Source organism: Apodemus sylvaticus, chromosome 12 (assembly GCF_947179515.1).
Source record: "Apodemus sylvaticus chromosome 12, mApoSyl1.1, whole genome shotgun sequence".
NCBI classification, from domain to species: domain Eukaryota; kingdom Metazoa; phylum Chordata; class Mammalia; order Rodentia; family Muridae; genus Apodemus; species Apodemus sylvaticus.
Window position 1 is genome coordinate 96042283 of NC_067483.1, and position 25065 is coordinate 96067347.

At 40.4% G+C, this 25065-nt stretch overlaps 1 protein-coding gene across 1 annotated transcript in view; it reads left to right on the forward strand.

Moving 5' to 3' along the window:
• The window catches only part of Ush2a (usherin), a 723091-nt gene that overhangs the window by 227069 nt on the left and 470957 nt on the right, over window positions 1-25065 (forward strand). Inside the window, exon 20 of the mRNA XM_052200359.1 lies at window positions 2260-2481. Within this exon, the coding sequence (XP_052056319.1) occupies window positions 2260-2481 (222 nt within the window). The remainder of the gene's footprint in view (window positions 1-2259; window positions 2482-25065) is intronic.

A 25065-nucleotide genomic window follows, 5' to 3' on the forward strand; every position in this document is an offset into this window, starting at 1 on the left:
CACATACACACACAGAAATAAGCAACACATGGACAGGCACACGTGTGTACACACACACACAAAGTCAATTTATAAAGAAAATGTGTTAATTGTTCTCTTCCTTGCATTGTAGAGCTCAAGACTAAGATAATGATGGGCTTCTTGCTCACCTGAGCCTGTAAGTGATCATAGGTAGCCAGAAAAAATTAGGGGAGTTGCATCTCCAAACACAAGCTGGGTACAGAGAGTTTCAGGCTGGTTTATCTCGTTATTTTGTTTTGGATTATTGGGATGACAAGTGAAAACATCCCATTTAGCTATGTCTTGGCAGAGAGCACCAAGGGAAGCCATGCATATAAAACTCATACATGTATAAAGAGATCACACAGATTCCTGCAGCAGCAGATGAATACAGTTGATAATTTTCTACTTAAGTCAATGAACTTTTTGCTCCGTTCCATCTGAAAGTTAAAATAGAACCATAGCTGGCTGCTTCTCTTTAGAAAGTTGGCCAGCACCTCAAGATAACTAGTAATATTTCTTTCTATGCTCTCAAGGCGAATTTCCTGTCATACTTTAAGGATTTCAGCTCTTGGACTCATCACTGTGTTTCTTGAAACAGGAAAAGGTTTTCTGTACAAAGCTGTGTTCATATGAGTATAAATTAAAAGTCCAAAACCAGTTTGTGTTCTTGGTCAAACCCCTTGGATATGGTTGTTTTCACTCCTTGCTTCTCTCTTAAATTCAGCCTAGGTGCTTAAAGTGGGGATGAACATTAGCCTGCAAGCAACCTTTAAAGTAAAAAGAAATCATTGTGTCTGGCCACAATGGTTCATTCTTTTAGTTCTAGCACTCAGGAGGCAGAGACAGGAGGGTTGTTGTGAGTGCAGGGCAGTTTGGTCTACATAGCAAGTTCCAGACCAGGAATTATATAGACAAACACCATCTCAAACAAGCAAGCAGACAAAGAAGATGTCATTTTTGAATATTGGTCTTCACATTCAATAACTCATTATTAATTAGTCAGATTTTCCTTTCAGTGGAGGACATGGAAAGTTCTTGATCACTGTTGACTAGTAGAATCTCTCGGCAGCTCCAAGGAGTTGCCACTGTCCAGGATCTGTGAATGTTTCAGATCTGACAGCAGTGGTCACTGAGTAATTCCTGAGACAAGTCTCAGGCCATGTTTGGTGACATGGTGGCCTCAGGCCAGATGTGTTCTAACTACCATTGTTCCTAGAACCCACTGTGCCTGCACCAGCACAGATAAGGCACCATATACATCAGGTGCTCTCTTTGGCTTTCAGAGTGGTGCTTGCCTGTCTGTCTGCTTTAATTTCTATCAGTTCTAAGTCTAGGATAAAAATCAGAAAATTTCACAAGAAAATTGTCTTACTGAAGAGACAGAGACAGAGAGTGGGAGAAAGGGAGGAGAGAGGGAGAGAGAGAGGGAGAGAGAGAGAGAGAGAGAGAGAGAGAGAGAGAGAGAGAGAGAGAGAGAGAGAGAGTCCTCACTGTATCCCAGGCAGAAAGTACACACTGATATCATTTCAAGTGCATGAAAACATAAAACTACAGAGTGTTTGCCTGGCATGTCAGACCCTCTAGATTAAATTCTAAGTATGGTAAAAATAAAAATAATAGAATGAAATGAACATTGAATAACCTAAAGTCATTAATCCTGTATTAGCAATTTGTTTGGGGAAATTCTTGGGGCAAGTCACCCACATCTTGCTCCTGGAAGGGAGCCCCTCCCTCTCATTTCCCCTTGCTCAGGTCCCTTACTTCTGCCACTTGGTCAGGACCAGGTCAGGACAAGTGGCTCTGTCTTAGCAGTGCTGTCATTAGGCTGGCCACAGTTCAAGGAGGCTCAGCAGTTTCTCAATAAGTCAGCTTCCATTCATCCAGAAACATCTAGAAAGAGAGCCAGGCCCATTGAAGTCAACAGGTGTGTAAACAAGGAAACAGAACACCTATAGTGGCTATAATACCTGTATGTATATGTATCTGTATTATATATGTGTGTATATATACATATATATAATTTCTATATTCTATAATTTCATATATATACATATATATAATTTCTAAGAAAAAACTTCATCAATGTGTGAGTTAGGAATTTATTAGTCATTTAAATTTTGTTTAATCATTTTTGAGATCAACTCTGCAACCTAATTTCCATAGACCCGTGTAGACACCTATGATCACAACTGACTTTAAGTATGATATGCCCAAGGGTATTTCTACCTATGTCATTCAGTGTCCTTTGTCCTTCAGCTCCTGCTCAGCTAAGATCTCCCATGGTGACAGGAGTCAACAGAACTACAGTCCATATCAGGTGGCTTCCTCCTGCAGAAGTCAACGGCCCGCCTCCTTTGTACCATCTTGAAAGGAGGGAGTCTTCCCTCCCAGCTGCCCCGGCTGCTATGACAAAGGGAACCTGCTTTGTGGGAGAGGGTTACTGCAGATTTCCTAGAACAGCTCACCCAGATTTTATAGGTAAGTGTATTTGACACTTTTATTTGAGAAGTGCTACGCCCCAAGGTGTTGTCTATTATTTTGATATCTCTTTACAATGAATTTTTTATGTTGGCTATTTATAGAAATATGAACTCAGCCTTTTTATAACAGTAGCCTGATTGTGTCAACACATCATCCCTTTAGGATTGTTTGGGGAGCAGATAGGAGGCAAGGGAGGGAAGGAAAGAAGGGAAAGCCAGCCTCATTGGATCAAAGGGTGTCCTCAGGCAGCCTCCTTATGTACTAGAGTGCGTTACATCCTGTTTGTGAAGGGCTTAGAGAAATGCCTCGTGTCTACTGAGAACACATATGGTCACCAAAACTTGTAAAAAGACTCCGAAGAAGCAAATTCACCCTTACTGGGTAGATGATTAGATAGGGGATCTGAGGGCGGTTTTATTTCTACCTCTGTAGTTGAGTCCACAACTGTAAATATTTCCTCTTCTGTGGGAAGCATTGGGGGAAACTAGTCTTGGGGAACCCAAATTCTCCATGCAGGCACTGTGCAAAGCCAAGGAGGTTCTTGGTGCAGGCGCAAGGTTTAAAAGTGTTTCAAAATCTGGTGTGAACAGTTAAGGAGTATTTGGAGACATGAAAATAATCCATATGTAAAAAAGAAGTTTGTAGTCACTGTTCTATTATTGAGAAAAGACACCATGATCAGTACCACTCTTACAAAAGAAAATGTTTGATTGAGGGCTTGCTTAACAAGCAGATATGGTGCTGGGGGCAGTAGCCACATCCTGATCTTCAGACAGTAGGCAGAGACAGACAGACCGACAGATGGACAGAAAGACAGAGAGATACACAGTCAGAGAGACAGAGACAGAGACAGACAGAGACACAGAGAGAGAAAGAGACACAGAGACAGAGACAGACAGGCAGACAAGGCCTGACCTGGGCTTTTGATACCTCATCACTAACCCCTCACTAGAGACACACCTCCCTCAACAAGGTCACACCTCTGAATCCTTGCCTGTCAGCTCATCAGCTGGGGACCAAGCATGTAGACAGAAGACCATGTGGAGGCAAAAGTCATTCAAACTGCCAAAAGTCTGCAAAACATTTAAAGTCAAAGCAGCTCAGACCTTGTAAGGCCTTATCTCCCATGCCTTCGGCTCCTGGCCTTGCTATTTCTAGAACAGTTTAGAAGCCCATTGGTTTCTATGGATTATACTTCCTGATAGCCCTATTCCAGTACACTCCAGAAACTATAAGGATTTACATCCAGACTTCACATTTCTGTTTTAAAAAATTACAAGGCAGGTGAAGAGATGGCTCTGTAATCAACCCATTTCCCATATAAACATGAGGACCTGGATTCAGATCCCTGGAATACAAGTTAAAGCCAGAGGGGCTGATGCATGACTATAAGGCCAGTGTTCCTGTGGCATGGAGGGAGATGGAGACAGGAGATTTTCAGGAAACTCCAGTACAGTTAGCCTGGCTTGTGTAGGTGTGAACAACAAAGATGCCCTTTTTTAAAGAGGTCGATGACTTATGAGGACCAATACTGAAAGCTGACCTCTGACCTCCACACATTTATCATGGCTTGAGTGCGCACTTTCACACACACACACAAAACAACACACACACACACACACTAAAATAAACACACCAAGTATAAGCTTTATATTATTGTATAAACTCAGATATTTAATCTGTGAGAAAATGTGTTTAAATGCCGTATTTTTATAAATATTATATATATAAATTCCTACATTACAAAGAAATAGAATTTGACCTGGAAAAGCAAATGTCACGGATTTGATTTCTACCTAAAGGAGTAAACAGTTGGCTTATGGGTGAGACTGGTTGCTGATATGCACTTCTCGTAAATCATGATTACCTGTTAGCTGAGATATATTGAGATTAATGTGTGCTTAACTATTTTCCCCACACATCAAAACCATCATAATTAAAAATTAAATCCAAGTTCTTGAACTTCTGTTTAAATCTTTTTATAATGGAGAAACTACAGAAGAAAGTCAAAGTAGGTTGTGAAAGGAAATCTCAGCTGGTGGACTCTCTCTCAGATGGAAATAGAAGCTGTGTCCCTGGTTGAACAGTTGGCTTGGGGTGAATTTCTTTCAGGAAACAGCGCGCTGCCTCCATTCAGCTGGGTCTGGCTGCTGTAAGTATGTGAGATTGGATTTGCAGGGCAGCCAACAGACAGGTTTTTGATGGGATCGCCTACTGTTGCTGCACTGAAAGATAGAGTAGCCTGTCCATTCCTAATAAATTTAGTCATCCTTGCTGTCTCCCTCACTGGCCTCACCCTCTGAGGTGCAAGGGCCAGGGGCAGATGCAGCATCTGGGAACATTTCCAAATTCCACTTTAAAAATCTTAAGCCATAAACACTGGCCTCACTGAGCAAGATCCTCTGTCTGCCGCACAGCCTCCAGCTGCACAGAGAGTATGCTTTGGATGTACATCCCGGTCTGCACAGGAACTGCTCCCCAGAGCATTGGTGATTTTCCTGAGAAAAGTCAGGAACATGGCTGACTTTCATGGTGAACCAATAGTTTGATGTTACTTAAGACATTTTTAACACATGAGAGAGAGAGAGATGAGAGAGAGAGAGAGAGAGAGAGAGAGAGAGAGATGGACAGAGAGACAATTAAAGAACAAAATATAGATTGATAGATGGTAGATAGATTAGATATATAGATATATAGATGATAGAGTAGCTATAGACATAAAGATGATAGATTAGATATAGATATATAAATGATAGATTAAATATAGATATATAGATGACAGATTAGATATAGATATAAAATATAGATGATAGATTAGATATATAAATAGATATATAGATGATAGATTTAGATATAGATATAGAAATGATAGATTAGATATAGATATAGAAATATAGATGATAGATTAGAGATATATAGATGGTAGATAGATGATTGATAAATAGATAGATAGATGGATAGATAGTCAGAGATATAAAATTGATAGATTTTTTTAATGCCATGTTCATATGTGTGCCTAAGTGTGAGTATGTGTACTTGTATGTGCATGCTGCTGCCCACACAGGTGAGAATGGGGTCAGATTCCCTAGATCTGTAATTACAGGCAGTTGTGATTTCCAACCCCATTTGGGTGCTGGGAATTGAATCCCAGTCCTCTGTTTGAGCAGCAAACGCTTTTAATTATATAACTGTCTCTCTAGCACACCTTTTAATTCTTAAAACAACTTATATAATTGACTTGATCCTTTGGCATAAATACCAGGCTTGGTGAAATGATTTTATTATTTTGTTGAGATGGGTCATTTATCTACATTTATGCATTTATCCAGTTAGTGAGTTAGAACAGGTTTTCAAAACTACATTTGTATGTGGAGAGGTTTACATGCAGGAGCAAATGCATGCTTCTGTGTGCATGCATGTGTGTAACTATATGTGCATTGCGTGTGTGTGTGTGTGTGTGTGTGTGTGTGTGTGTGTGTTTAGTGTCTTGTACATGGTGTATATATTAGAGGATGACCAAGGGTATTATTCATTGGGTACCTCTATTTTCTCTTTCAGACAGGTCTCTCACTGACTTGAACTTACCAAATAGACCAGACAGGCTGTTGAGGGCATTCCCACCTGTCTCTACCTCCCAGGCACTGGGATTATAAGTGCATGGCACCCTGCATAGCTCTTTTTTTTTAAACACATGACCTGTAAGTTTCAAACTCAAATCCTTGTGCTTATTCCTTGGGCAAGCGCTGTCTTGACCCAAGCTATCTCCTTAGTCCTTCAAAACCAACTCCCCAGCTTTCTTTAAACATTTACCTTCCCTAAAAAGAGAGAGAACTAAGTGTAGTCAGTATTACTCCAGTCTTTTATGTAGTTCTTCTTGTGCCCCACACATGTACTCCATCTTCATAAGTCAGGAAAAGATGGAGCCATGCATGTGGTTGTCCCAGGTACTGGTACTACTGAAGTCAAGTTTGGACCATGCACTGAACTGTTTCTGAACCAAGGGCCAGGGCTTGGCCACACTACAAAAGGGTATTTCTGAAGACTATTCCACCAAAGTTAGGAAATGAGAAATAAGATACAGTAATGATTCCGAGAAGGAGCTAACAGTGTCACACATTTGGATTCATGTTTTAGTTACTTTATTGGTTATGAACTAAATTCCAGAAGATTGTCTTGCTTGCTTATTTATCTGTCATGTTTCCAAGGACATATGAAAGTATGAGATGCCTGGAAATTAGTTCCATAGAGCTACAAGGAGCTAGACTGCTGGGTGGGGCAGGAAGCCCAGTTCACACTTGTCTATAGATTTTGCAGTGCTCGTGTTCCATGTCCAATTTAATGAGTAGAAACTAGTGACCTCTAATATGACCTCTAATATGACCTCTCTACTATACCCTCTTAATTTCAAGACAAACCAAGGTAGTCCTTATTTTTAGCTATTTTCATCAAATCTGAAATGCTTACTGAAATATTTTCCAAAATACAAAGAGCAATGAATTTTAACCATAAGACAAATATCTGGTAATGTGTGCCATTCTAGGTTTATCTGGGGGGAAATGGCCTCCCTATTAGTGATGGGCTGTGTGATCATGCTCATAATACATCCTGGGCTCAGGAGCAGTGTCTTTAATTCTCAATATAAACTCTCCTTGGAGTGAAGAAAACGTGAATCTCCTGTAGATATTCTCCTTCAAATTTATATCCAACAACATGAAAACAAAGCACCCAGATGTATATTCTAAATGCTGTTTATTATTGCAAATTATTAAGATCAGGATTATGAATTCTACCTTCAAGCAAAATAATGAACCTGATTAAGTAAGCTTTGTTCTTTAAGACGTGCTTGTATTGTTTTGTCTTCTGATACACAGGATTTTTCAAGGCTCTAATCCTTTGGTTGAATCTATTATAGTATCAGTCCTTTATATCACACTATAAACTCGTGGCCATGAATAAGCTTCTTGTGTCAAAGTGAGAATGTTGGAAGCAGAGTAAATGCACTTACTATATATATATATGCTGCCTTATTTATTAACTAAGCGCATTTGGACAAACCTCCACTTTTCTGTGACTGTTTTCTTTTCTTTATATCTGGCATAACTACACTGTATTGATTACTTGTATGTAGGAGAGGAGGGATGAAAGGAGGTAGTCTGGGTAATACGCTGTGCACTGTGCCTACACACATGCTGCTCAGCTCTCTTTAAACACCAGACACAAGCTCCCAACCCACTAATAACATTCAGGTGCTTATTATAAGTGGCAGCTTTTCTGAGTAAGAATTTTCTCTAATATTGACCAAACATCAGTGAGTGTCCTAATCATTCATTCATTCATTCATTCATTCTCATTGATACAAGATACATACATAAGATGGTTTTGCTACTGATGGTAGCTTTGTGTCTTTGTGAATATGAAAGCTAAATGGATCTAATAAATCTTGAGGATTGTATGAGTCTAGTGGATCTTACGAAAGCTAAGTGGATTTAATACTGGGGATACTACTGAGAATAAGGTCATACAATCCACATCAATGAAATTGAGCTCTGTATCAGATGTTAACATTCTGAGTTCTTCAAGCTTCAATTCTGTGATCATAAAGTATTTATGCAGTTCTCTTAAATTCAAATTTGTGTCATTACCAATGAATCAGATAGTTTAAAAGTCAGGCAAATAATATTTTTAAAAATTATTTAATTTAAAATTTATTTCATGTGTACCTGTGTGTGCTTGAGTGTTAATGTACAGGTATAGTGTGCGTTCAGGAGCCAGAGGTAAGAAGAGGACATGAGAGCCTCTAGCCGGGGAGGGAAAGGTGACCATGAGCCACTATATAGGTGCTGGGAACCAAACTGCTGTCTCTAAGAGAATAGTAAACACTCACAACCACGGAGCAAGCGGTCTCACCAGGCCAAGCCTCAGGAATTTTAAGTCAAGTATTGTGTTTTGATTCTCTCATGGAATGTGGTGATTATAACTTAAGATTCATAGAAATTTATTCTTCTCTACTCTGAATTGTGATATGTATAGAGCAAGAGCATCATCATAGAATGAGTATTTTGATCTTGAAGCAGATCAAGGGTGTATATAAAAAATGGCAAATTGAAATCTATTTTATGATGACAGAATTAGGCAACCACACAGGAATTTTGAAGCAATGCCCACTGCTTGCATGCAGTCAACTATGCTTTCTCTATCCATCCGAGCCTCCTGTCCCCTGTCCAATTCCAAAGGGATATCTTCACCTGCTGGGCATAGAAAAAAAAGAAACACGTTCATGTTCAGTATTTCTCACCCCAGGAATGCAGAGTGAACCTGTCTGGTTTGCACAGAGAATTTTGTTCTTTCCATGTGAAGGTAAAAACCTGAAATCAGCTAGACTGGCCTTTCAAAGGAGATCCACCCTCCCTCTCCCTGTCACTTCTCCCTGTTAGTAAATCAAGTCCTTGATTATTTGAGGGAAGGTTTGAATGCTCTAGTATCTGATGCCAATCATTCCAGCCTTCTCATCTCCCTCCACTGCTGACCCTGCCCAAGAAGCAGTGCCTGCCTCCGGGGAGATCTTTGTAGCAGCCACCAGGGAGGTATGTGCACACAGTCTGCGTGTAATTCCATTTTATTTGTCTTCGGGAGAAACACAACCACTGGCACTGAGTATCCTGCAGCTAGCACCCTCTCCTTTCCTCAAGTGCTCAAGGACACTAAATGACTGTCATTGTGTTGGTCTCATTGTCTCATGTACTTACCTTTCCCAAGATGCCTAAGCGAAGATGCTTCAGGACACAAAATACAAGGAATTAGCAAGTACAGAAAGAGAAACACACTGCACCCCACATCAATAGTTCTAAAGGGCATGCATTTTATGTCTTCTATTGTATAGGTTTTATGCTTTATTATTATTTTTGGTGATTGGGTTATTTAAGGACTTCATTAAGACTAATCTGATTGTGAGCAGAATGAAGGCATAAGTTGGGCAGCCTTCCTCAGATAGACTAATTAGGAAAAAGCACAGTAATTCTGACCTTCAACACCCTCCATGCCCTTCTATCTGTTTTCCCTATGGTATAAACAAGCAATTTGACCAGAAGGGGCCAAGAAGTAAAAGAGAGTAAAAGCAAAAATGACCTAAGTCTTTACACGGCAGATTTCAGTTGCAAATTTTGCTTAACTTATGCTATTTGATATCGGCATTCTTTGTTGGGAAACAAATCTGTGGATCTACCTTAGCAGCCCAGCTGATGGATAAACAGGTGCAACAGAGAACAGGGCAACTAAGAAAGTGCAGCAAGAGAGACAAGGAACAACGACCTTCGGGCAGTGAGGATGTGCTGACAGCAGCCAAATGCTCAGTGGTGGCTTCAGAGGAGCTGAGAGCATCTGGGTGAGCTCGCTGATGCAGCCTGTGAGGGACAGGTCCATGTGCTCCCCTCAGAATAACAGAAGTCAGACTGTCTTGTAGGAACTGGGCATCGCAGGAGCCAACTTCACCATGGTCACCTTTGTGAGCTCTAGGGGAGGGGTCTAAAGAGATGCTTGGGAAATGCTGGGCATTGCATCCATTGCGTGATATGGCGAGGGGGGGGCCAATTCTGCAGTTCAGCAAGCTCATACTACAGACTGATTTATGAAGACCCATGTTTAAGTCTTCACACATCAAAGCCATTCATTCGGTAGAGTTTTTTTTTTTTTTTATCATATTGTCCTTTTTTGAAATAATGATTTTAAAAGTTGGGGTTTTATTTCAATGGTAGATATAGTGCCTAGCAAGAGAAGGTCCCGAGTTTAGGTCTCAGTACATTAAATCATTTTATATATATACACATACAAAATACATATATGTGTGTGTATTAATATATGTATATACATATACATGTATGTATGTATACATATATATGTATATGTGTATATATATACGTATACATACATACATGTATATGGCAAACTGTCCTAATCCTGTCAGGAAGAAGTAGCATTTTCACTGAACAGAGCTCTTGGCTCACTGCAAACTCTATGAATCAGCTCACAGAATCTGCCTGTTGCATCTCTCTCATCAGTAAACAGATATGTTGTTTCTTGATATAAACTGCACAAATGTCATGCATGCTCATGTCACATTTTATAAACACGTGCTCAGACATCTGTGCTTAAACTGATATTTTGTAATGTGCTGGCATGATGCAGCAGAAGGGGGTTACCTTAGTGGGTCTATGCTGATGCATTCCTACCCCTGCCCGAGGTATCAGCCTTATGGGATGGGTTTAATATAAAACAAAGTTTATTTGGGAGCATGAGAAGGGGGGGTGAGAAGGGAGTATGGGGTAGAAAGGAGACGGAGAAGGGCAGAGAGAGAGAAGAGAGAAAATAGGGAAGATGCTGGCTGGGTACACATGGAGGGAGAGGGGGATGGGAGTGAGAGAGGACAGAGAGGGAGGGAGGGGGAAGAAGAGGAGGAGGAAGAGGAGGAAAGGAGGAAGAGGAGAAGAAAGAGGAGAAAGAGGAGGAGGAAGAGGAAGAGGAGGAGGAAAGGAAGAGGAAGAAGAAGAGGAGGAAGAAGAAGAGGAGGAGGAGAGGTAGTCAGAGAGAAAGAAAGGGAGACCACGCAGTTCTTTTATAGCAAGCCAGGCTTGTACCTGGCTATTGCTAGGTTGGGCAGAGCCTAGAAGAAATGCTAACAGTGGTCTTTCTGGTGTCTTCCCAAATACTTCACTGCTCTTAAACACTGCCACACCCTAGTCTCATTCTGTATTCATATAACACAGGTTAATTGTTTCCTATTTTCATTCAGTATGGATAAATATAGAGGGACTTGCAACAGAAATGAATTATAGATACTCGCTGCCTGCCGGGACAGAAAAGAGTCACTAGGTACTGTATCACCCTGAGCTTTAGATCTCTGTTGGTGCAAACCACCAGGGGTCTGCCTGCACTCAGGAACTGAGCACATAGGCAGTTTGTCTGCCAGCCTGCCTGGCTCGGGGGCCTGTGTCCTGCTCAGAGAGCTGCCGAAGGAGAGAAGCCCCGCGGCTATATTTGCTGCCTGCTGGGACAGAAAAGGATCACTAGGTACTGTATCACCCTGAGCTTTAGATCTCTGGTAGTGCAAACTGCCAGGGGTCTGCCTACACTCAGGAACTGAGCACATAGGCTGTTCATCTATAAGCTAGTCCATCGCGGGAACTGTGTCCTATGTGAGAATCAACAGAGGGAGTGACCCCCACCACACCATCTTTGCTCCATAATAGAGCTGACAGAGAACACATGGTTGACCTTGACAAGGTAAGTATAACGTTGCTTGAGGCAAGACTGAGCAGGGCTCCAAAGGCACAAAAGAGGAAGGCAGCATATCAGTAATCTGTGCCAGAGGAAACCCACTCATCCAGTGTTGCAGAGATAACCTTAAAGATCCACAGTAGGTTGAAGCACCAGCCAGTGACAATAAGACCATCTAACACCTGGGAGAACTAGATGGCTAAAGGCAAACATAGGAATGTTACTAACAGAAACCAAGGCATTATGGCAGCATCTGAACGCAATTCTCCAACAATAGCAAGTCCTGGATACCCCAACACACCAGAAAAACAAGATTTGGATTTAAAATCACTGGTCATGATGCTGGTACAGGAACACATGAAGGACATACTTAAAGAAATTCAGGAGAAAATGGATCAAAAATTAGAAGCCCTTACAAGGGAAACACAAAAATCATTGAAAGAAATTCAGGAGAATACAAAAGCCAATAAGGAGGAAACGCAAAAATCACTTAAAGAAATACAGGAGAACTTTGATCAACAGGCAGAAGTCATGAAAGAGGAAACACTCTTAAAGAGGAAAAATCTCTTAAAGAATTAGAGGAAAACACAAACAAGCAAATGATAGAACTGAGCAGAAACTTCCAGGATCTAAAAACAGAAGTAGAAACAACTAAGAAAGCACAAAGGGAGACAACTTTGGAGATAGAAAACCTTGGGAAGAAATCAGGGACCATAGACGCAAATATCAACAACAGAATACAAGAGATAGAAGAAAGAATCTCAGATGCCGAAGATACCCTAGAAACCATGGACTCAACAGTTAAAGAAAATGCAAAATGCAAAAAGCTTGTAAACCAAAACATCCAGGAAATCCAGGACACAATGAGAAAGCCAAATCTGAGGATTATAGGCATTGATGAGAGTGAAGATTTACAACTTAAAGGGCCAGCAAATATCTTCAACAAAATTATGGAAGAAAACTTCCCTAACCTAAAGAGAGAGATGCTCATGAATATACAAGAAGCCTACAGAACTCCAAACAGCCTGGACCAGAACAGAAATACCTCCTGTCACATAATAATCAAAACCCCAAATGTACTAAACAAAGAAAGAATACTTAGGGCAGTAAGAGAAAAAGGGCAAGTAACATATAAAGGAAGACCTATCAGAATTACACCAGATTTCTCACCAGAGACCATGAAAGCTAGTAGATCCTGGGCAGAGCTCATGCAGACTCTAAGAGAACACAAATGCCAGCCGAGACTACTATACCCAGCGAAACTCTCAATTACTATAGATGGAGAAACCAAGATATTCCATGACAAAACCAAATTTATACAATATCTTTCTACAAACCCAGCCCTACAAAGGATAATAGGGGGGAAACACCATTACAACGAGGGAAACTATACCCTGGAAAAAGCAGGATATTAAGCTTCTTTCATCAAACCCAAAGAAGATAACCACACACGTATAAAATTAGAATAAAAAATGGTAGGAAGCAATAACCACTACTCCTTAATATCTCTTAACATCAATGGACTCAATTCCCCAATAAAAAGACATAGACTAACAGACTGATTATGTAAACAGGACCCTACATTTTGCTGCATACAGGAAACACACCTCAATGTCAAAGACAAAAACTACCTTAGAGTAAAAGGCTGGAAGACAATTCTACAAGCAAATGGTCCCAGGAAACAAGCCGGAGTTGCCATTCTAATTTCAGATAAAATTGACTTTCAACCTAATGTCATCAAAAGAGACATGGAAGGTTACTACTTGCTGGTCAAAGAAAAAATCCAACAAGAACTCTCAATCCTGAACATCTATGCCCCAAATACAAGGGTGCCCTCATTCATAAAAGAAACTTTACTAAAGCTCAAAGTACACATTGCACCTAACACAATAATTGTGGGTGACTTCAACACTCCACTCTCACCAAGGGACCGATCAGGAAAACAGAAACTAAACAAGGAGACAGTGAAACTAATTGAAGCTTTGAACCAATTGGAGTTAACAGTTATATATAGAACTTTTCATCCCAAAGCAAAAGAATATACCTTTTTCTCAGCACCTCATGGTACCTTTTCCAAAACAGATCATATAGTTGGTCACAAGACAGACCTCAACAAATATAAGATTGAAATAATCCCATGCCTCCTATCAGATCACTATGGAGTAAAAGTGGTCTTTAATAACAGTAAAAACAACAGAAAGTACACATGGAAACTAAACAATACTCTACTCAATGATACCTTGGTGAAGGAAGAAATAAAGAAAGAAATCAAAGATTTCTTAGAATTTAATGAAAATGAAGGCACAACATACACAAATCTATGGGACACAATGAAAGCAGTGCTAAGAGGAAAACTCATAGCTTTGAGTGCCTCCAAAAAGAAATTCGAGAGAGCATACACTAGAAGATTAACAGAACAACTGGAAGCCCTGGAACAGGAAGAAGCTAATTCACCCAGGAGGAGAAGAAGACAGGAAATCATCAAACTCAGGGCTGAAATCAATCAAGTAGAAACCTAGAGAACCATACAAAGAATCAACAAAACCAAAAGCTGGTTCTTTGAAAAAATCAACAAGATAGATAAACCCTTAGCCAGACTAACCAAAGGGCACAGAGAAAGTATCCAAATTAACAAAATTAGAAATTAAAACGGAATTATTACAACAGAAACCGAGGAAATTCAAAAATTCATCAGATCCTACTACAAAAACCTGTACTCAACACAACTGGAGAATCTGGAGGAAATGGACATTTTCTTAGACAGATACCAATTACCAAAATTAAACCAGGATCAAATAGACCATCTAAACAGACCCATAACCCCTAAAGAAATAGAAGGGGTCATAGATAGCCTTCTGACCAAAAAAAGCACAGGACCAGATGTTTTCAGTGCAGAATTCTATCAGACCTTCAAAGAAGACTTAACACCAATACTCTTCAAACTTTTCCACCAAATAGAAACAGAAGGAACACTACCTAACTCCTTCTTCGAAGCCACTATTACGCTGATACCAAAACCACACAAAGATCCAACTAAGAAAGAGAATTTCAGGCCAATTTCCCTTATGAATATTGATGCAAAAATACTAAATAAAATTCTTGCCCACCGAATCCAAGAACACATCAAAACGATCATCCACCATGATCAAGTAGGCTTCATCCCAGGGATGCAGGAATGATTCAATATAAGGAAATCCATCAATGCTATCCACTACATAAACAAGCTCAAAGAAAAAAAAAACTCACATGATCATTTCATTAGATGCTGAAAAAGCATTTGACAAAATTCAGCATCCTTTCATGCTAAAAGTCTTGGAAAGGACAGGAATTCAAGGCCCATATCTAAACATAGTAAAAGCAATATACAGCAAACCGGTAGCCAGCATCAAACTAAATTGAGAGAAACTTGAAGCAATCCCACTAAAATCAGGGACTAGACAAGGCTGCCCCCTCTCTCCATATCTTTTCAATATAGTTCTTGAAGTCCCAGCTAGAGCAATTAGACAACATAAGGAAGTCAAAGGGATACAAATTGGAAAGGAAGAAGTCAAACTATCACTATTTGCAGATGATATGATAGTATACTTAAGTGACTGTAAAAACTCTACTAGAGAACTCCTACAGCTGATAAACAACCTCAGCAAAGTGGCTGGGTACAAAATCAATGAAAGCAAATCAGTAGCCTTTATATGTTCAAAGGATAAGCAGACTGAGAAAGAAATTAGGGAAATGACTCCCTTCACAATAGCTACAAACAGCATAAAGTATCTTGGGGTGACTCTAACCAAACAAGTGAAAGACCTCTATGAAAAGAACTTCAGATTTCCTTGAGGAAAAGAAAAAAAAAAAAAAAAAAAAAAGAAAGAGCAATTCTTAAATTCATCTCGAATAACAAAAACCCCAGGATAGCTAAAACTATTCTCATCAGTAAAAGAACTTCAGGGGGATTCAGTATCCCAGACTTTAAACTTTACTACAGAGCAATAGTGATAAAAACTGCATGGTATTGGTACAATGTCAGGCAAGCGGATCAATGGAATAGGATTGAAGACCCAGAAATGAACCCACACACCTATGGTCACTTGATCTTCAACAAAGGAGCTGAAAGCATCCAGTGAAAAAAAGATAGTCTTTTCAACAAATGGTGCTGGTTCAATTGGAGGTCAGCATGCAGAAGAATGCAAATCGATCCATTCTTATCTCCTTGTACTAAGCTCAACTCCAAATGGATCAAGGACCTCCACATAAAACCTGACACACTGAAACTAATAGAAAAAAACTGGGGAAGACCCTGGAGGACATGGGCACAGAGGAAAAGTTCCTGAATAGAACACCAATAACTTATGCTCTAAGATCAAGAATTGACAAATGGGACCTCATAAAACTACAAAGTTTCTGTAAGGCAAAGGACACCGCCAAAAGGACAAAACGTCAACCAACAGATTGGGAAAGGATCTTCACCAACCCTAAATCTGACAGAGGGCTAATATCTAATATATACAAAGAACTCAAGAAGGTAGAACCCAGAGAACCAAATAACCCCATTAAAAAGTGGGATACGGAACTAAACAAAGAATTTTCACATGAAGAACTTCGGAGAGCTGAGAAACACCTTAAGAAATGTTCAACATCATTAATCATTAGGGAAATCAAAACAACCGTGAGATTTCACCTCACACCAGTCAGAATGGCTAAGGTCAAAAACTCAGGAGACAGCAGGTGTTGGCAAGGATGTGGAGAAAGAGAAACACTCCTCCACTGCTGATGGGATTGCAAGATGGTGCAACCACTTTGGAAATCAGTCTGGCGGTTCCTCAGAAAACTGGGCATGATACATCCTGAGGACCCAGTTATTCCACTCCTAGGCATATATCCAGAGGATTCTTCAGCATGCAATAAGGACACATGCTCCACTATGTTCATAGCAGCCCTATTTGTAGTAGCCAGAAGCTGTAAAGAACCCAGGTGTCCTTCAACGGAGTGATGGATACAAAAAATGTGGTATATTTACACAATGGAGTACTATTCAGCCATTAGAAACAATGAATTCATGAAATTCTTAGACAAATGGATGGAGCTAGAGAACATCATACTAAGTGAGGTAACCCAGTCTCAAAAGATCAATCATGGTATGCACTCACTGTGAATATTAGCCTAGAAACTTGGAATACCCAAGACATAATCCACAAATTAAATGATGTCCAAAAAGAATGGAGGAGTGGTCCCTGGTTCTGTAAAGACTCAGTGCAAGAGTATAGGGGAATTCCAGAACAGGGAAGCGGGAAGGGGTGGATGGAAGAATAAGGGGATGGAAGAGGGCTTATGGGACTTGTGTGGAGTGGGGACCCAGAAAAGGGGAAATCATTTTAAATGTAAATAAAAATATATCAATTAAAAAAAGAAATGAATTATAATGCTTGATATAGTTATGGAAGCCTGCCTTTTGAATTTACATGATTCATATTACATGTTACACATGTTTTCCCTTTTATTTACCTGCTTTCGTCTCTGGAAGTGACCTTGCCACCAGCTCCCACCAAAGACCCTTGAATATGGGGATAAAATTCACACACACACACACACACACACACACACACAGAGAGAGAGAGAGAGAGAGAGAGAGAGAGAGAGAGAGAGAGAGAGAGAGATTTAATTCCTTTACAATTTGCCTTCTTGGCATAATTGCTGGGTGTACATATATCCTGCCTGGAAAAGTGTGCCCTTACCAATTTATTATCTCCATCTCTCCACTTGCCCTAAACTTCAGTGGCTAGTCCCATTTATACCCTGACAAACATCCTTGGCCACCTACCTGTAGCAGAGGCCACAGGTCCCAGCTCTTCACCCTCACCCTGGAGACCTCACATGATTGCTGTGATCCTTTTCCTCCAAAACATGGCCAATAAGACCTCTCTCCTTCCTTGCATTTGACTTTTGCTCTTGGGACTCTGAAGTCCTACCTATACCTTCTGTCCAACAATTGGCTCCCAGGCTTCTTTACTGACAAATCAAGAACCAACTAGGGAACAGGACTTCTAATATCAAAACCTCCCCTTACAGATGCCTGGTTCAAAGCAGATAGGAAACTGAAAACAACTGCTTTGTCCTCAGTATCTGATCTTTGCTTTCTTCTATACATGTTCCTTCCCTAGTACTTGCCAACATATGAAGGGTCTTCATCTTGGAGTGCTTTGTCCTGCCCTAGCCACTCTTCTTATCCATGTCTTAGAATTATTATCTTTAGCAGAGGCCCCAAACTGACTGGTTTGTGCCTCCCTAAGAGTTCTCTCTCCTAAGTAGGCCATTCACCAACTGACCACCTATCTTCTTCCATTTATCACCTCTTAAAATGTCTCCAATTCTATATAAGCTCTTGCCTATTCTCTCCACCCACATCTTGCTTTCCCATCTAGCCCTCTGGTCATCTTTGGATTCAACTGTTTTGTCTAAATGTTTTCTATTCTCTAGGATGCTCAGGTCTAGGAACAAACTGCTATTCTTACCTGTCACCAGTCACTTAATGCTCAAAAGCCTATCTGAAGTGGAAACATAGGGCTCTTTGGAAAGTCAATTGGATGGTGTTTTACTGGGGCAAACACATGGAGGAACACTTGGTTAAAGTGGACACAGGCCCAGAAGTGGTATAGCTGGGTCCTCAGTACTATGTCCAATTTTCTGAGGAACTACCAGACTGATTTCCAGAGTGGTTGTACCAGCTTTCAATCTCAACAACAAGGGAGGTATGCTCCAATTACTCCAGATCCTCAACAGCATCAGCTGTCACCTAAGTTTTTGATCTTAGCCATTCGAATTGGTGTGAGGTAGAATCTCAGGGTTGTTTTGATTTGCATTTCCCTGATGACTAAATATGTTGAACGTTTCTTTAAGTGCTTCTCAGCCATTTGGTATTCCTCAGTTGAGAATTCTTTGTTTAGCTCTGTACCCCAATTTTAATAGGGCTATTTGATTCTCTGGAGTCTAATTTCTTGAGTTCTTGTATATATTGGATATTAGCCCTCTATCGGATGGATGTAGGGATGATAAAAATCTTTTCCCAGTCTGTTTGTTGTTGTTCTGCCCTATTGACAGAACCTTTTGCCTTACAGAAGCTTTGCAATTTTAGGAGGTCCCATTTGTCAATTGTTGATCTTAGAGCATAAGCCATTGCTGTTCTGTTTTCCCTGTGCCCATGTGTTCAAGGCTCTTCCCCACTTTCTCTTCTATTAGTTTCAGTGTATCTGGTTTTATGTGGAGCTCCTTGATCCACTTGGACTTGAGCTTTGAACAAGTAGATAAGAATGGATCAATTTGCATTCTTCTGCATTCTGACCACTAGTTGAATAGACACCATTTGTTGAAAATGCTGTTTTTCCACTGGATAGTTTTAGCTCCTTTGCCAGAGATAACATGACCATAAGGTGTGTGGGTTCATTTCTGGGTCTTCAATTCTGTTCCACTGATCAACCCGCCTGTCTCTGTACCAATACCATGCAGTTTTTATCACTATCACGCTGTAATACAATCAGGGATAGTGATTTCCCCCAGAAGTTCTTTTATTGTTGAGAATAGTTTTCACTATCCTGGGTTTTTTGTTATTCCAAATGAATTTGTAAATTGATTCTCCAACATATAACAAGGACAGGTGCTCCACTATGTTCCATAGTAGCTTTATTCATAATAGCCAGAAGCTGGAAAGAACCCAGGTGTATCTCAACAGAGTAATAGATAAAAACAATATGGTACATTTATACAATGGTGTTCTACTCAGCTATTAAAATAATGAGCAACAATATGAGTCACCCAGTACTCCCAGAGCTCCAGTACTTCCAGGGACAAAATTATCAACCAAAGAGTACACATGGAGTTACCCATGACTCCAGACTCATCGGCAACAGAGGATAGTCTTGTTAGACACCAAAGGGAGGAGAGGCCCTTGGTCCTGGAAAGACTTGATGCCATAGTGTAGAGGAATACCAGGACAGGGAAGCAGGAGGGTTGATTGGGAGAAGGGGAAATAGCTTATGGGATTTTGGGGGGAGGGGAGAACCAGGAAAGAGGATAACATTTGAAATGTAAATAAAGAATATGTCTAATAAAGCAAAACAACACAATGAATTCATGAAATTCTAGGCACATGGATGGAACTAGAAAATATCATCCTGAGTGAAGTAACCCAGTCACAAAAGAACATATATGATATACACTCATTGATAAGTAGTATTAGCCTAAAAGCTTGGAATACCCAAGATACAATTCACAGACCATGTGAAGCTCAAGAAGAAGGAAGACCCAAGTGTGGATGCTTCAGTCCTTCCTAGAAGGGGGAACAAAATACTCACAGGATGAAATGTAGAGACAAAGTGTGGAGCAGAGCCTGAAGGAAAGGCCATCCAGAGACTGTCCTCCCTGGGGATCCATCCCACAAACAGACACCAAACCCAGACACTATTGTGGATGCTGAGAAGTGCTTGCTGACAGGAGCCTGATATACTGTCTCCTGAGAGGCATTGCTAGATCCTAGCAAACACAGGCAGATGTTTATAGCCAACCATTGGACTGAGCACAAGGTCCCCAATGGAGGAGTTAGAGAAAGGACTGCAGGAGCTAAAGGGGATTCCAACCCATAGGAAGAACAACAGTATCAACCAACCAGACCCCCCAAAGTTCCCAGGAACTGAGCCAGCAACCAAAGAGTACACATGGAAGGTCCCAGGACTCCAGCTACATATGTAGCAGAGGATGGCCTTTTTGGTTGTCAATGGGAGGGGATGCCCTTGGTTCTAGGAAGGCTCATGCCCCAGTTTAGGGAAATACCAGGGTGGGGAGGTAGGAGTGGGTGGGCAGGTGGGTGAGCACACTCATAGGAGTAAGGGGAGGAAGGATGGCATAGGGACTTTCCAAAGGTAAAACTAGGAAAGGGGATAACATTTGAAATGTAAATATATAAAATATCCAATTAAAAAAAAGTGGGCACAGACATGAAAGACTAAGATTTGTGAAGGAATGTTTTGCTGAAGCAGACACAGGAGAGAGTATGTTCTACAAAAGCAAGCATGTAAAAGGACATGTGATAAAGGAATCTTTGCTAACAACAGGCATGTATTGATCCACCTTACATTGCATAGTTGAGCTGTGTTTGTTGGGGCTCTGAGGACTCTGGCTGATTGGATGCACATGCTGAGGTAAAATCTGTGCTGAGGCAAGTCACATGGAACACACATGATATTTGGAGGGTATAAGCAGGACTCCATGGAGTGACGGAGACAGAGCTCAGCTTGCTGGTACAGTTAGCTATGCTGAGTTTGTGGGTCTCACGACTTCGCTGATCTTCACTTCCCTGGGAGAGGCAGTCTAGAACTTCTCCTGGAGTTCCTCCTGGTCCCTCCTGCTCACTTGAGCTGAGGCTGAGGCCTGGCTGTCTCTGCTAGGTAACATACCACTGTTGCTAACTCGACTCTACCCAACTAGACTTCTGGTGTATCCATGAAGTTTTTGTGAATGGATGGAGCTGCTGCTGCCTGCTAACCTGTAAATTAAACTGCCAATTTCCAGACAACACAGACAGAAGTTGCTGCAAAGAACCTTTATAAACAGGTCCACTAGCCATTTATCCTTCCTTTTCTACCTCTGGTGGTTAGTGGGCTAGAAAGGAGGTTAAAGCATTTAAGAATCATCATTAAAAATAAGATTTGAAAAAATTACAGTTATATATCTTCATCTTTTTATCTATCTAATTGCTACTCCTCATTAATGTGCTGGCTTTAGTGTCCCTGTAAAGATTTTTCCAGCAGCCCTCACCTTTCTCCACATCAAGTCCAGATTACAGATATCATTCACATACTTCTAGAGAAATTAAAATTTCCTTTCTCTTATCCCTTACAATACTCTACTGAAATGGTGTGTTTGTTGTTTCTCATAGACTGAAATTACGACTGTCTTCTGAGTTTCAACACTCTTTCTTACACAGTGTAAAATTATACACCAAATGTTTGAAAAATACTTATTGATTAAAGAATTGACTAAGTGATAGCAAAGAAATAATCTATAATAAGGGTTGCTTAGCTACGAGGATTACTTAAGAATGCAATTTATTATGCATTAGAATATGTTATATATTTTAAAGGCCATATTATTGAAGACACTGATAGTGTAGAGTGACAATTCAATTTGCTTGGTTTCTCTGGGCTTTACATATAGAAGTAAGTATGTTAAAACTCGGTAGTACTAAAGCAAAGTAAGATTACTAATGAAACTACATCAGTGGTGAGTTGCTGTTGTGGACATATTGTTAGATTAGTGGTTGTTGTCTGTTCCACCATTGTTTTTTTATTTTTTATTTTTATTTTTTATTATATATTTTTATTTTCTATATTCTTTGTTTACATTCCAAATGATTTTCCCCTTCCCAGTTCCCCCCTCCCCATATGTCCCATAAACTTTCTTCTCTCCACCCATTCTCCAATCACCTCTCTCCTTTTTCTCTGTCCTGGTACTCCCCTCCAATGCTAGATCAAACTTTTCCAGGATCAGGACCCTCTCCTTACTTCTTAATGGGAGTCATTTGTTATGCTAATTGTGCCTCGGGTATTCAGAGATTCTGGGCTAATTAATATCCACTTATCAGAGATTGCATTCCATGTGTATTCTTTTGTGATTGGGTTACCTCACTTAGGATGATATTTTCCAGATCCAACCATTCGCCTAAAAATTTCATGAATTCATTGTTTTTAATTGCTGAGTAGTATTCTATTGTGTAAATATACCACATTTTCTGTATCCATTCCTCCATTGAGGGACATCTGGGTTCTTTCCAGCTTCTGGCTATTATAAATAAGGCTGCTATGAACATAATGGAGCATGTGTCTTTATTGCATACCGGGGAATCCTTTGGGTATATGCCCAGGAGAGGTATAGCAGAGTCCTCCGGAAGTGTCATGTCCAGTTTTCTGAGGAACCGCCAGACTGATTTCCAAAGTGGTTGTTCCATCTATCTATTGCTAGAAGGAAGGTTGTCACCCATCTCTTAGGTTAGATCTCAGCTTATTAAATTCTGAGGTTAATGAATAGTTGACACTTTTACCCTTACAAATCATTAAGTCTTATTGCAATAAGTTTAGGATGACAGTTGTAATAAACATATACAGAAAAATAAAATGCACGTTTAATCTTGAAAGTGGTTTATAAACAACAATGATCGATGCTATGGATGGACTCATGGTGTCATGCTGATTGAAACTGTTTCAAGGGCATTGGGGGTATTGACTCTCACAGTCTGGTCCAGAAGGTAGCAGTGACATGAGTAACAGTTTGGGTTTCTATGTCGGGCTCCTTAAGGGTAATAATGTCTTCCGTCATGACTCGAGCAGGATGCTGAAGTCCACTCTCCCATTCTGAATCTATTTCTCCATGTGGATCATGGATTATCAACAAGTGTCAATGCAAGAGTCCATCCATGGGGTTGACAGTCCACACTTGGGGGATTGTTAGTACATTCGACAGATGTCCAATGTTATATATTAAATTTTCCTTCTTTCCTAGAGGGTTACATGCCCTATGCCTCCGTTCTCCATTTACTGGTTTGGTTTCAATCTAGATACACTTGTAACCATAACTCCAACCTCTGCTCCATTGCTCCTAAACATTTTTTTTTCTTAAAATGCACAAGTCCTTTGCTGTGTTTATTTTTCAACCTGCTCATCACTCATTGACCTACAATGATAGGAAAATTTCTTCTCTGTTGTAAATGCTTTCTTAAGATTATTGAACATTTTCTAAATGCTGAACATATAAAATACCTCTACTATATAGAGTAAATGTCATTAAAGTAGCCATGTCCTCTTAGGGAACAAGATGGGGTCACCATGTCCTCTTTGGGAACAGCATAGGGTCACAATGTCCTCTGAGGGAACAGGACAACATATTGTGTCCTCTTAGAAAACAGGATAGGGTCACCATGTCCTCTGGAGGAACAGGGTAGGGTCATCATGTCCTCTGGAGGAACAGGGTAGGGTCATCATGTCCTCCGGAGGAACAGGGTAGGGTCACCATGTCCTCTTGGGGAACAGGGTAGGGTCACCATGTACTCTTGGGGAACAGGAGAGGGTCACCATGTCCTCTGGAGGAACAGGGTAGGGTCACCATGTCCTCTTGGGGGACAGGATAGAGTTGCCATATTCTCTTAGGGAACAGGAATAAACTCAATAGTTCCAACAGGTGTGCCCTTCTATTTTCTGCAACCTGTATTTTAAGCCTCTGCTTTGCTTTTTTTATTTCATTCAGTCCATATATGGCTCTTCTCCAGTTTCACCCCATTAACTAGACACTGAGATTAGTGTTATAAGCAGGATATTGAGCAAAGAAAGTATAGTCCCCAATGCAAGAGTTTAATATGTTACAGTAAGATCATTCACTAAACACAGAAATTATGGTAAATGATTCCTATATCTTGCTATATGAAGCATACCAGAAATCCCCTGACAAGAAAAATCTGTTGAAAATATGGTTGATTATACAGATATTATCAAGGCTGGGCTAGTGACAGAAGCCTGATAATCTGGGCAACCTGGAGATCTGGGGCAGAAGAAACAGTTTAAGGCCATCCTTGCAATAGTGCAAGCAGAGGAATAGATTGAACAGTTTAGTATGTCCTAAAGCACAGAAGGGCTGGGCATTCAAATAAGCATCAAGTTTATGTCCATCATAAGCAAGGTCTTGTGTTTAGTTCCCAGCATGCACATGAGTGCTGCTATATACACACACACAAAGCACACATACAAAAAGCATATACATGCATACATACATACATACATACACACTCACACACACACACACACACAGGCATGCATGTGCACACACAGTGTAAAAGAAAGAGAAAAAGAAAAGACAAAATTGTGGGTTTTTAAAATAAAAAGTACAAGTTGTTTATGTAAGAGTCACCACGAAGATAACTTACATAATTATATTAATGTCAGAAAATTTAAATCTACAAACACCATGCAAGTAGACATTCAGATGGCGAGTAACAGCAGGAGCAGGGGATGTCCAGGCCTGAGTCTCACAGAGTCCCACCTCATCCTCTTGGAGAACTTAGAACCTCAGGGTACTACCTCCAGGCCTGTGGATCAAAAGGAGAATCTCACAGTCATGCAGAGAAATGAGACTGTTTTGGTACCAGTCACTAAGTAGGAGGAAGCTGGCAGTCTGGAGATGGTGACTGATAAGGGACAGAGAAGGAATCTGGAAAAGGAGAGGAAATACTCAAAACAGAGAGAAGAGATTCTTATCACATGGCAGTATCCAGTCAAGACTGAC